At 39.7% G+C, this 12,315-nt stretch overlaps 1 protein-coding gene across 1 annotated transcript in view; it reads right to left on the bottom strand.

The window, feature by feature from the left end:
* The window catches only part of DLAT (dihydrolipoamide S-acetyltransferase), a 31,578-nt gene that overhangs the window by 14,450 nt on the left and 4,813 nt on the right, over window positions 1-12,315 (bottom strand). Inside the window, exons 5-9 of the mRNA XM_070426043.1 lie at window positions 11,050-11,176; window positions 9,103-9,290; window positions 7,896-8,049; window positions 971-1,038; window positions 74-166 (exon numbers count right to left, since the gene is read on the bottom strand). Coding sequence (XP_070282144.1) covers window positions 74-166; window positions 971-1,038; window positions 7,896-8,049; window positions 9,103-9,290; window positions 11,050-11,176 — 630 coding nt within the window. The remainder of the gene's footprint in view (window positions 1-73; window positions 167-970; window positions 1,039-7,895; window positions 8,050-9,102; window positions 9,291-11,049; window positions 11,177-12,315) is intronic.

A 12,315-nucleotide genomic window follows, 5' to 3' on the forward strand; every position in this document is an offset into this window, starting at 1 on the left:
GTCCGTTTCAAACTATGGATGCAATGAAGATGCTCCCACCGCCTTAGTTCCAGATTTATGATAATACTCTTACTCGACGAATGTTGCTGATTGGGATATCTGTGAAGACACCTGTAGGTACTGGTGCCACTCCTGGAGCTGGGGGAGGCACGGCAGCTGCTGGAGCCTATGAGAAGGTAAAAAAGCTCTTAGTAACTGTGGCTCAACCTTAGCATAAGCAAATGGAAACAACTACTACTGACTCTTGTACAAATAACAAAATACAAATTAAAAGGCTAATAAAAAAATAGCTGTTTCTATCCTAAGTGCAAAAGGGATTCAAATTTGGACATGCTTAAGAGTTTTGATTTTAATTTTTATATTTAGAATTCTGTAATCATGTTTTAAGTATCACTGTTCTTTGAGCCAGAGTATGTATAATGATTAGTTCGTCAAAATAATTTTTAAAAAATACATTTTCATTGATTTCAGGGAGGAAGAGAGAGGAGAAGAGAGATAGAAACATCAATGATGAGAGAATCATTGATTGGCTCCCTCTTGCATGCCCCACACTGGGGGATTGAGCCTGTAACCAGGAGGTCACATTTGATTCCCAGTCAGGGCACTGTGACCTTGATGTTTCTCTCTCTCTTCCTCTTTGAAATCAATAAAAATATATTTTAAAAATAAAATAAAATAAAAATAGGGCCTGAATGGAAAAAAGAGGATGTGCTAGAAAAAAATGTAGTGTCACTATTAAAAAAAACAACAACACAATTTGGAATGCATGTCAATTTAGTGTCTCATCTTTGCTTTTATAGATGAATGACATATTCAAATCCATATACTACTAACCCGTGACATCAGGCAAAAGAAAACACAATTCTGATTAAGCTATTTCATTCATATATAATGTATGAAAGGGTCTAATAGGCTGGACAAAGCACTTTTCAGGGGACAAAATGGGGGAAAAAAAGCCAATGTAACTCACAGGAGCAGCTTTAGTAGGCACAAAAGAGTCGATGTCTTTCTTGATGATTCTGCCTTCTGGTCCCGTCCCTGGAAGAGATACATAAATATCAATCCCACAGACAACACCCTACTGCTGGTTCCTCAAGGAGACCAACACTGTGATTCTGCGCACAAGTTCCTAAGGTTCTCTACCAAAGGCTGAAGGGATCACAGCCTTAACCCTGCCCTCTCAAGTTCCTAGAAATACCAGCTTTTGTCGATTGTTACTTTTAATTCACAGAGTGCTCTTGCTTCATCTGTAGTGATTTATTATTTTTTAAATATATTTTTACTTATTTCAAAGGAGAAGGGAGAGGGGGAGAGAGATAGAAACATCAATGATGATGTCCTATGTGCTTTGGCTCTGTGGATAGAGCATCAGCCCGAGGACTGAAGGGACCCCAGGTTCGATTCTGGTCAAGGGCACATGCCCAGGTTGCGGACTCGATCCCCAGTAGGGGGCGTGGTGTTTCTTTTCCTTTTTTAAATGTATTTTTTATTGATTTCAGAAAGGAAGGGAGAGAAAGGGATAAAAACATTAATGATAAGAGAGAATCATTGATGGGCTGCCTCCTGCACACCCCACACTGGGGATCACGCCCACAACCCGGGCATGTGCCCTGACCAGGAGTCAAACCATGACCTCCTGGTGCATAGGTGGAGGCTCAACCACTGAGACACGCCAGCTGGGCAAAAGTGATTCTTTTTAACTATAGCAAGTATTCCTCTTTTGAAGTTTTATCTAATTAAATTGTACTTTATTTTTTCATCTCCTTTACTTTCAAATTGGGAAATACCAGCATAAGGGTAATGCTGAGTACAATTTACACCTCTAAAAGGAAGTTTAAGTGCCTCTTCCTGGGTAGCTCAAATAAACTTCTTTCTGAACCATTAAAGAGATCTCATTTGGGTTCTAGATTCATTTGACCATAAAGAGCCCAGGTAGTGTGCTCAGTGGTTGAGCGTTGAGTTTGATTCTGGGTCAGGGCACATGCCTGGGTTTCGGGCTAGATCCCCAATAGGGAGTGTGCAGGAGGTAGCCAATCAATGACTGATGTCTCTCTCTGAAATCAATTTAAAAAAAAGAAAGAAAAGAACTCCCTTTATACAGAGTCAACAGTTATGGTAACAACTGTGTTAGATAAATCAGGCAAGTTAATATTTTTACCCCCAAACCATGAATTACTCTAAGTCATAATGATCTTATCTGTGGAACCATTCATTCCTTATGTGGTCTCCATTTTTCACAACTTTCCCATAGTAGCCAAGGGTCTAAGTCTAAACTGGCCTGTGTTGGAGACTCTGAAGGAAAGAGGTGTAATGTCATACATAAGGAAAGATCTTCAAAGTTCTTACTAGAGTTTATTTTTAATTTCCTTCCTCCTCCCATCCACAACCTCTTTAGGTTTAACTTCAGACCCAAGTAGTAAATAATCCTGAACCTTAATTCTAAGGAGATTCAGAATTTAGTTATTAAAATACCTTTTACAATGGCCCACTTCTAGAAAAAATTTGGTCAAATTGATTCATCTTCCCCCAAGGCAGACTTTTAAAAGGATTCACGTTGTATGAAGTTCGTCCCAACTCCTTTCCTTCATTATGAAAATTGAGTTGGCTAGGATTGTGTTTATCCTCACCAGGCGCTCTAGAACAGAGGTAGCAGTACCCCTATTAGATTCCCCTCCTTTTAAAGACAGAAGAAACCATAACCGCCCCTTACAACCAAGGCCGATCCGACACTGCAACCCCTCAAAAGAAGGAAAGCTGTAGCACTGCCTCGCCTATGCTAACCGTCAGCCACCTAACTATTAGGAGTTACATGCTTTTGCCTATCTCCCCAGGAAGGCACAACAGGCCATCATAAAGCAATACTGGTAAAGGGAAGAAAACTAAACTAGGACAAGAATGTACGGTTGTCGTCAAATATAAACTAAACAAATAGCTATAGTCGCTTCAGTCTCATCTGTAGGAGAGAGACTATAATAACAGTTCCTGCTCACAGGATAAAACGGGATAGGGACAAAATTGCGGGTTATGTAAAGTACAGCATAGGGAATACAGTCAATAATATTGTAATAACTACGTATGATGTCAGATGGGTACTAGACTTATCAGGGTAATCACTTTGTAAGGTATATAAATGTCTAACCACTATGTTGAACAACAAAAATATAATATTGTATGTCAACAGCAATTGAAAAAAAATTTTTTTTCATGGGATAGTGATGTGAAAGTGCTTTGCATCAAAAAAATATAAAACAACATGGCTTTGTGACAAATCAACTTTGAACATCAGGGTTTAGAATTTAAACGTTTCCCCCCAAATGATTACATTTTGGTCAAATTTGCTAAGTAATCTGTCCTTACAGAGAGACTGAGCCCAAAAACCAATGGCTAATGATTTAATTAACCACACCTTCTTCTTACTAAGACTCCTGAGCCCTGGCTGGGTACCTCAGTTGGTTAGAACATTGTCCCATATGCCAAGGTTTCAGGTTTGATCCTCAGTCAGGCACATATAAGCAGCAACCAAAGAATGCAAAAAATAGGTGGAACAACAAATCGATGTGTCTCTCTCCAATAAAAATTAAAACAATATTCTTAAATAATGAGATTTGCTGAGTTTCTAGGTTGGTGAACACATCACTCTGCTGAGAGGGTGGTGCTCCCAGAGAGGGCATGGAAGCTCTGCAACCCATCCCACCCCATCCCACCCCACCCCACCCCACGCCTTGTCCTATGTATTTCTTCTATTTGACTGTTTCTGAGTTGTATCCTTTACAATAAAATGGTAATAGTAAGTAAAGTGCTTTCCTGAGTTCTGTGAATCATTCTAGTACATTATTACACCAGGGGGAGAGGGGTGTTAAGAACTCCTGATTTACAGCCAGTAGGTCAGGAGTCTGGTGGTCCCAGGACTTGCAACTGGTATCTGAAGTAGGAGTGTCTCATGGGACTGAGCCCTTAATCCTGTGGAGTCTGACACTCACTCTGGATAGTGTCATGATAGGATTGAATTATTGGATACCCAGTTGGTGTTGTAGAACTGATTGTTGGTGTGGAAAAAATACATTTGATGTCAGAAAACACCACACAATCAATGATCTTCTCAGCTCACTTATTCTAAACCACTCCCTCTCCCTCCTGTAAAATTTATTTGACCTCATCAAGACCTTCATTCCACTGACTCCTCTGTTCTCATCATCCATTATTTCCTTTTGTCTTCAGTTCCTCCTTACCCATTTTACACCCTATGGATCACTGTTATAATCACTTCCTGATCAAACTCCAAAATGTCAGCCTTCACAGTGCCAGCACCAAAGTTGCTTAATGTTGCTGGGCGGGTGTGGGTGTGGGTGTGTGTGTTGGGCGGGGGTGGGGGAGGCGTGAGATACACACCTAGCTGACTAACTGTACCACAAACCTAAAATAGAGACACAAAACTACACTGAAATTATGTTTTCCTTGAACTCCCTTTCCCAATCTCTGAGAACACTACACAACCTAACCTCAAACCTAGCCACACTCATTCTCCAGCTGATATCCTCACTTTGAATAGCAGCAACCAGAGAGGTATTCTACTCATCCTCCACTACCAAACCTAAAATCCCACCCCATATTCTCTTCTCTCCTATAAAAACAAAATGTCCTAATTCCTGTCAAAGGCCAATCCCAACACCTCTTACTTTACCAAAATGTAAGAGATACTTTTCAACCTATCCAAACTGGCTTCCACCACACATTTCTTTTGAAATTGCTGCTGTCGAGTCCCCGTACCCAATCCTTGACTAAGTTCTGTTCATTCTGTCAAAAAATGTATCTTGAAGCTGTCCATTTCTTTCCACTTTCACTATCACCACCATAGTCTAATCCAGGGGTGGTTAAGTTATTTCTGGCAAAGGTCATTTTAATATTTATAACATCACTCGAGGGCCACACAAAATTATCAACTTAAAAATTAGCCTGCTGTATTTGGTCAAACATTTAATTAACTCACCCAGAATGCCTTGACAGGGCCAGACCAAATGATTTTGTGGGCCTTATACAGCCCAAGGGCCAGACGTTCCCCAGCCCTGGGCTAAACCACCACCATCAGTTCCAGAAACAACATCTTAACAGATGTCTTGGCTTTCATTTAATCCATTTTTAAAGAGGCCAAAATGATCCTTTAAAAATGTAAGTTCTTTGTTTTAATCTTTCAGTGACTTCCTACTGTACTTTAAATAAAATTTAAATTCTACCATCTATACTAATAAGAGGAATATGCAAATTGTCCGGGACACTGTCACAGTTAAAACTAATGACCGAACAACAGGCTGCATGGGGCGACAAGGCCAGTGGCAGGGGGGGAGAGTTGGGGGCAACCAGGCGGGGGGGGGGGGGGGGGGCGGCGGCGGCAATTTGGGGCCACTAGGCCGGCAAGGGGGACAGTGAAGGCAACCAGGCCGGCAGGGGGTCTGTTGGGGGCAACCAGGCCGGTGGGGGGAGCAGTAAGGGGTGAACAGGCCAGTGGGGGTAGGGGGGTAGTTAGGGGCAACCAGGGCACGCGGGGGGGGGGCGGGGGGTGTGTGCAGTAAGGGCGCCTAGGCCAGCAGGGGGGCAGTTAGGGGCGATCAGGCCGGCAGGCAGAGGCAGTTAGGGGTGACCAGGCTGGCAGGGGGGGCAGTTAGGGGCGAGCAGGCAGGCAGGCAGGTGAGCAGTTAGGAGCCAGCAGTCCCAGATTATGAGAGGGATGTCAGAAGGGTCCCAGATTGGAGAGGGTGCAGTCTGGGCTGAGGGGATACCCCCCATCCCCCATGCATGAATTTCATGCACCAGCCCTCTAGTAAGCTATAAAGTCCTTTATGGTCTCACCCATGTTTCTCCCAACCTCATCTATCATTAGACCCTTTCTTTGCTCATTATGATCCATTAACACAGGCCACTTTTAGGTTTTCAAATATGCTAAGCTCTTTTCCACTTTCAAACTGTGTACTACTGATCTCTCTGCCCAAAATGCTTCTTCCCCAGTTTTCCACATAGTTGGCTCATAGCTGACTCGTCTTCCAGGTCAGATCAAATGTCACATTAGAAAGATCTTCCCCAACCACCCTGTCTAAAAGCAGTCATAACTGCACATTTATTGACCCTGTTACTCACTCATATATCATCTGGTTTCTTTGTTAGCATGTAAATCATCTTATTAAATAATAATGTTATTGTTATTATAGCTAATACCTATAAATGCTTTCTATGTGCAGATACCATTTATTAACTTATTTAATCCTCACAACCTATAAGGAATTCTTTTCAGATACAAATGAAGAAACTAAGACACAAAAGGTCATACAGATAATGTATGACAGAGTTGGGGTTCAAACCCAAGCATTACAGCTCCAGAATCTACACTCTTAACTACTATGCCATATTCCCTTTCTGTTCATTTATTTATTTATTGTTGGTAATATAACCATCTGACATGGAAATCTTGTCTGTCTTATGAGCAAATGTTGGATGTATAAACAATACTCAACGAGTATTTGTTTAAATAATAAATGAATCATCTTACTTGTCTAAATTCTTCAGATATACTTATTAACCCAGTCCTTCCTCCCCTTAAAATTTATTCCAACTTATATTGTTGTCCCTGGTTCTAGTAACATATAAAGAATGACAATATACTAGTTATATACATTAACATGGGAAAACAGGTCTTACAATATTACAAGAATCCTCTTAGGTCCAAAAATTTACAGTATCTTATTCTTATATCTTTGGAGATTGGCTTGTCTTCTAACCACAAGACAACTAAATGCAAAGATAACCAGCACTGAGTGCCCATAGCTGGACAACTGGGAAAATAACCAGTTATTATTTTCTCGAGTAATTAAGGAAGGCAGAACATCAAAACAGAAGCCAGAGCAAGGGTAGTGGGAATACAGGCTTTAGAATTAAATCTAGATTCAAATTGTAACTTTACTACTTAACAGAAAGGGAGCTCCCTTAAGAGTCTATTTCTTATACAAAAAAATAGGGAATGATAATTCTTACTTCAAAAAGTGTTACACAAATTAAATGTAGTACTACATGACTAGTACAAAGTACTAGCCATCAAACCAGGTTCCACAAATAGTAATTTCTCCCCTTATCTCACTAAGAATCCTAATGCCTTACATTAAACTTTAGCTTAGTTTTAGTTTAAAAACATGTATTTAAATGCCAGGCAATAATAACAATATGAACAAAACAAATATGTTTTGAGTACTTTTATATTCTAGATACTATTCTAAGCACTTCACCTGTTTTAACGCACACAGTTATCTCTGTTTTACAGATGTAAAAACAGATGAAGTAATTCCTATAAAGACATATACACTTTTAAGTAATTCACCAAAGAACATATTACACAGAAAATGACAAAGCCAGAATTAAATCCTAGATGGAGTGATTCAAGACCCCATGCTAAGCTATACTTTTTCTTTGGGGAGAAAAAGGAAAACATTTTCTTTTGCCCTCTGGGAGCTTTACTTGTTTTTAAGTCATTTCTAATCACCCAAACATCATGTTGTGATTGTGTATTGCTACATTCAGTCAGCCTAGAACTAATAGATTTCTTATTATATAATCAAGTCCTATAAACCAACTTTGCTGAATAAGCACATTATAATTTTTACCAACAATTAAGCAGTTCCCATGATTAGATACAGAAAAAATCTATCTAAATCATATCGGTAGATCTTAGACTAAATAAAGCACAATGAAATTTCCCAAACCTGTGGTAGCAAGAAAGGAGTTATTTCCATCCCTCATCTTTCTCCCCACCAGCCCAGAAAAAAATGACTATCTATAGTTGTATTTACTGGTCTTAAGAAAGAAACTCAACCAAATTTTAGCTTTACAACTCCATTCCATAGAAGCAGACTTACCTTTTACTTGTGTGAGGTCAATCCCCTTCTCTGCTGCCAATTTCTTTGCAAGAGGGCTAACAAACAACCTTCCCTTTGGTCCAGCAGGAGTAGCCGGGCGGGTGGCTGGCGGTGTAGAGGCTACAGGTTGGGGAGTTGGAGGAACAGGGGTCGCCTTTTTAAAAAAGTTACAAATTGTTAATTCACCACTGCAAAGATTGGTCTGAAAGATCAACAGCTTACATTTTTAAGTCAAAGATATTTTAATTGAATAACTTTCATTTTCCCTCCAAAGATCATAACAACTTCCCTACTTAATCAACATAATATAGGCATATGAATAATAGCAGTACTTTATGTCAAAGACAGAACAAAGTCATCTTACTCCATGATAACACAGAGGCATGGAATTTAATACCGCTGACCAGTATATATATCCTTATAGATTTTCTTCACTTGACTCTCTTGCCACTTCTTTATTTTCATTTTCTTATATCACCAACATGGTTTTCGTTTTTATTAAACCTAATTTCAAAACAATAAAGTATGCTGGAAGGTCTCATGTTGAAAGTACCTTAAGAAATAAAACAAAACTACTACTTGCCAGCTCCTCATGAATGTATGGCAGTCAGAAATCAAATTTTCTTTGACAGAAATGTGTACCTAGTCTACACCATCATGATTCTGGCATCTGCAGAAGCCTTCTGACACTGTTATCAATGCATGGAATTCATACAAGCTCATGTTACAGATATATAGCATACCATGTAGAGTATATAGTGTCAGACTAAGTTTTATGCAAAACAAGTCATGTTATGTCAAGGTTCCAATGTATTATAAAGATAAGCCTGACCCACTACACCATGCGACCACCAAGAGGGTTGACAGTGACAAAGATTACATAGTAAATCCTATAGAAAATGGGGAACAAAGCATTACCTTCCATATGCATAAACATCTAAAGCAAAAAAAGGAACCTGTCACCTCCGCTTTGTTCTCAGCATGACTCAAGACAGCATGAAAAAAAGGAAAGCTACAGGATCAAATTATTGGCCATTAGGTGAATGGTGCAGTGCCACACCCCTTGTAGGTCTCCCCAAATGTTAGCCATCTCCTTTCTCATTCATAAACTCTTAGAGCTAGAAGGAACCTAGAATATCATCAAATCTAATCCCTAAATTTAGAAAGGGATAAATAAGTGTTCCCTCCATTCTGGAAGCATACCTACCAGGGGAGGGGTAGGTGGTGGTGCTTGTGGCTTTAAATCAGTTACTCCAGTTGGCCTATAGTCAGCAAATGCTGGTATATCTGCCTCTTTTTCTACAATGATACAGAGTGGTGTTCCTAAAGGGACATCTCTTGTGCCTTCTGGGACCAGAATTTTTGCCAGGTAACCTTCTTCTTGTACTTCAAAACCTTAAACAGAAAGAAATACTATTATGGAACTTAAAGGATTCCACTACTCCTGCAAATTCATGATACAGTTTTAAGTAAAAGGTTCTTCTCCTTCAAGCTATATTAACCCTTTGCAAGCTATTTCACTTTTGTGTTTCAGTTTCTTTACCTGCAAAATGGGGATAATATTATCTACTTCACAAGATATTATGAAAATGAAATGAATTCATATTTTTCAAGTACTTAGAAACAGTACCTGGTACAAAGTAAACACTAAATAAGTATCTGTTAAATAACTATGAGAGATTATAGACAGTAGTTAGTTCTAAACATTTTCCTAAAAACATCTCCGAGGGCAGGCCCTAGGCAGACCCACAGACTCTAAGATGGCTTTAGCGTACTGGTATAGATCAGAACCAAATGGATCTTAAACAAAGGCAGCTACTAAAAGCATCTTTGGAGTTTTTCAAAGTGGCTATATTTGGTATTACCAAATGTTAAGAAATACAGTATTACTAGGTTTTCTATGGTGTCAGCAACTTACATTTTATTCAGCTGCTGCTTTCCTTATAAAAAGAAAATAAAGGACTCCAAGACCACAATAGAGTTTAAAGAGTTAACCAAGGTTGCCCTAGCCAGTTTGGCTCAGTGGATAAAGCATCAGCCTGTGGACTGAAGGGTCCCAGGTTCGATTTTGGTCAAGGGCACATGCCTGGGTGCGGGCTGGATCCCCACTTCAGGGCATGCAGGAAGCATGATTCTCTCTCATCATTGATGTTTCTATCTCTCTCTCCTCTCCCTTCCTCTCTGAAATCAATAAAAATATATTATAAAAAAAAAAGTTAACCAAGATTATATTTCTCTAGTGATTAGTCTCTAGAATACCAGCCTCTACAGCAACATTGGCATTCAAAGCAGATACTGATCTGCAAAGCAGATCTATTGCTACCAATGTTTTTTGTTTGTTTCTCTCTTTTTCACAAACAATGCATTCTTCTAATAAAATCTATGAGGGGAAACACAATATGCAAAAAGATAAGGAGTTGCCCTGGTAGAAGTGAGAAAGGGGAATAGGGCACAGTAGAGTGCTGCTTGTTAAGTCCGCCTTTGCCCCACAATGCCATCAAGGAATCATGGGGTTTGAAACCAATGATTTCATAATTTCGGAACACAAACTGAAAACAACCACTGCAGAGGATGCCCAGTATCTCCCACTGAATCTTTGGGGATTGAACAGGAAAGAAATATATTTATAATTTATAAGTATTATCACAAATATATGATTATCTATGTGAGTTTTTCTCTGAGCATAAAAATGAATAGAAAAAACGTGTGAAAATATGATATCTGAACAGGTGTATTATACATTCTATCAGTCATTCTCAAACTATGAAAACAATCTAAACCCTGGTTTCAGTTTTCCCTCAAAGTCATCTTACATTCTTTGATATTTCCTGCCTTGGGAGTTATGTTCCCCTTGCCCACTTTAGACAACACAGTTCTGATATATCTTCTCAGTAACATAAATAAGGCTAAAAAGCAAATTGTGACCTAAAAATAATCTCAAAGTTGACATATCCCTGATTCAATGAAAGCGCAGTATGAAACTGACAAATCTGACTAGGCATACTTTTGTTATGAAATATCCTGTTCCAGGAAATTAATCCTAAGAATTAAAATGTTTCATGTTATCACTCACTCATTATAGGACAGGACGGCAATCCTCTTTCCTCATTGGAAAACTCAGAGTCTCAACCATTAAGAGCTGAAGAAATCTCACCTATAGTGGCCTTGTCAGTCTCTATCTCTGCCAATAAGTCTCCTTCACTTAGCTTCTCACCCACTTTTTTTTCCCATCTCTGAACTGTCCCCATGGTCATGGTGGGAGAGAGGGCAGGAAGAAGCACCTGTAGAAACAAGCAATTACTGCTTAATACTAGAAAGCCTGGATACAATAGCATTCAGGCAAGTTTAGTTTTATGATAGTGACTATAACAATCCAGACTCCCATCTGCTGGATACCCCCAAAACAGCAAAAGCTTAGTGCTCAACAGTGTCCCGCAAGTTAAATAATCCTTCAAATCTTAAGCTTTATCGTATCAGTAATACTCTGACCCCCCCTCCAAAGTTAAAAGCAATGAGCAGATGGGAAAGATTTCTAGAGTCAAAATTAAGTCCTCATTATCTAAACAAAGAACCTCTTTTCAACTTTTTTAACACTTACAATAAGGTAGAATTTTTCATTTTTACAGAATGATCTTAGTCCAGGCTATTCCATTAAAATGTGCTGTACTCTGTGTATTAGCATCTATCTTTTCATTCAGAGAAAACTGCATTTCTCCCAAACTTCCCAGACATATTTCCAAGACAAAAACAACTAATATTAAGAACTGCCCTTGCCCTGGCCAGGTGACTCAGTTGGTTGGAATGTCATCCTGTACCCCAAAAGGTTTTGGGTTCGATCCCCAGTCAGGGTACATACAGAAGACAACTGATCAATGTTTCTCTTTCCTTCCCCCCTCTGCTCTCTCTAAAAATCAATTAAGCCCTGGCCAGTTTGGCTCAGTGGATAGAGTATTGGCCTGCGGACTGAAGGGTCCCAGTTAATGGCACATGCCCCGGTTGAAATCAATAAATGTATTTTTTAAAAAAAAACCAGCCCGGCCAACTTGGCTCAGTGGTTGAGCGTGGACCTATGAACCAGGAGGTCACAGTTTGATTCTTGGTCAGGGCACATGCCCGGACTGTGGGCTCGATCCCCAGTGTGGGGTGTGCAGGAGGCAGCTGATCAATGATTCTCTCATCACTGATGTCTCTATCTCTCTCCCCCTCTCCCTTCCTCGCTGAAATCAATAAAAATATATTCAAAACAAATAAACAAAAAACACAAAACGGTCCTGGCTAGCAAGCTCAATGGTAAGAGCATCAGTTTGCACACCAGAGGGTCTCAGGTTCGATTCCCCAGTCAAGGGCAATACCTACTAGGTTGCAGGTTCCACCCCTGCCCCTAGTAGGGGTACCTGTGGAAGGCAACCAATTGATGTAT

Source organism: Myotis yumanensis, unplaced genomic scaffold (assembly GCF_028538775.1).
Source record: "Myotis yumanensis isolate MYYU_CA2020_CCGP unplaced genomic scaffold, mMyoYum1.0.hap1 SCAF_10, whole genome shotgun sequence".
Lineage (NCBI taxonomy): Eukaryota > Metazoa > Chordata > Mammalia > Chiroptera > Vespertilionidae > Myotis > Myotis yumanensis.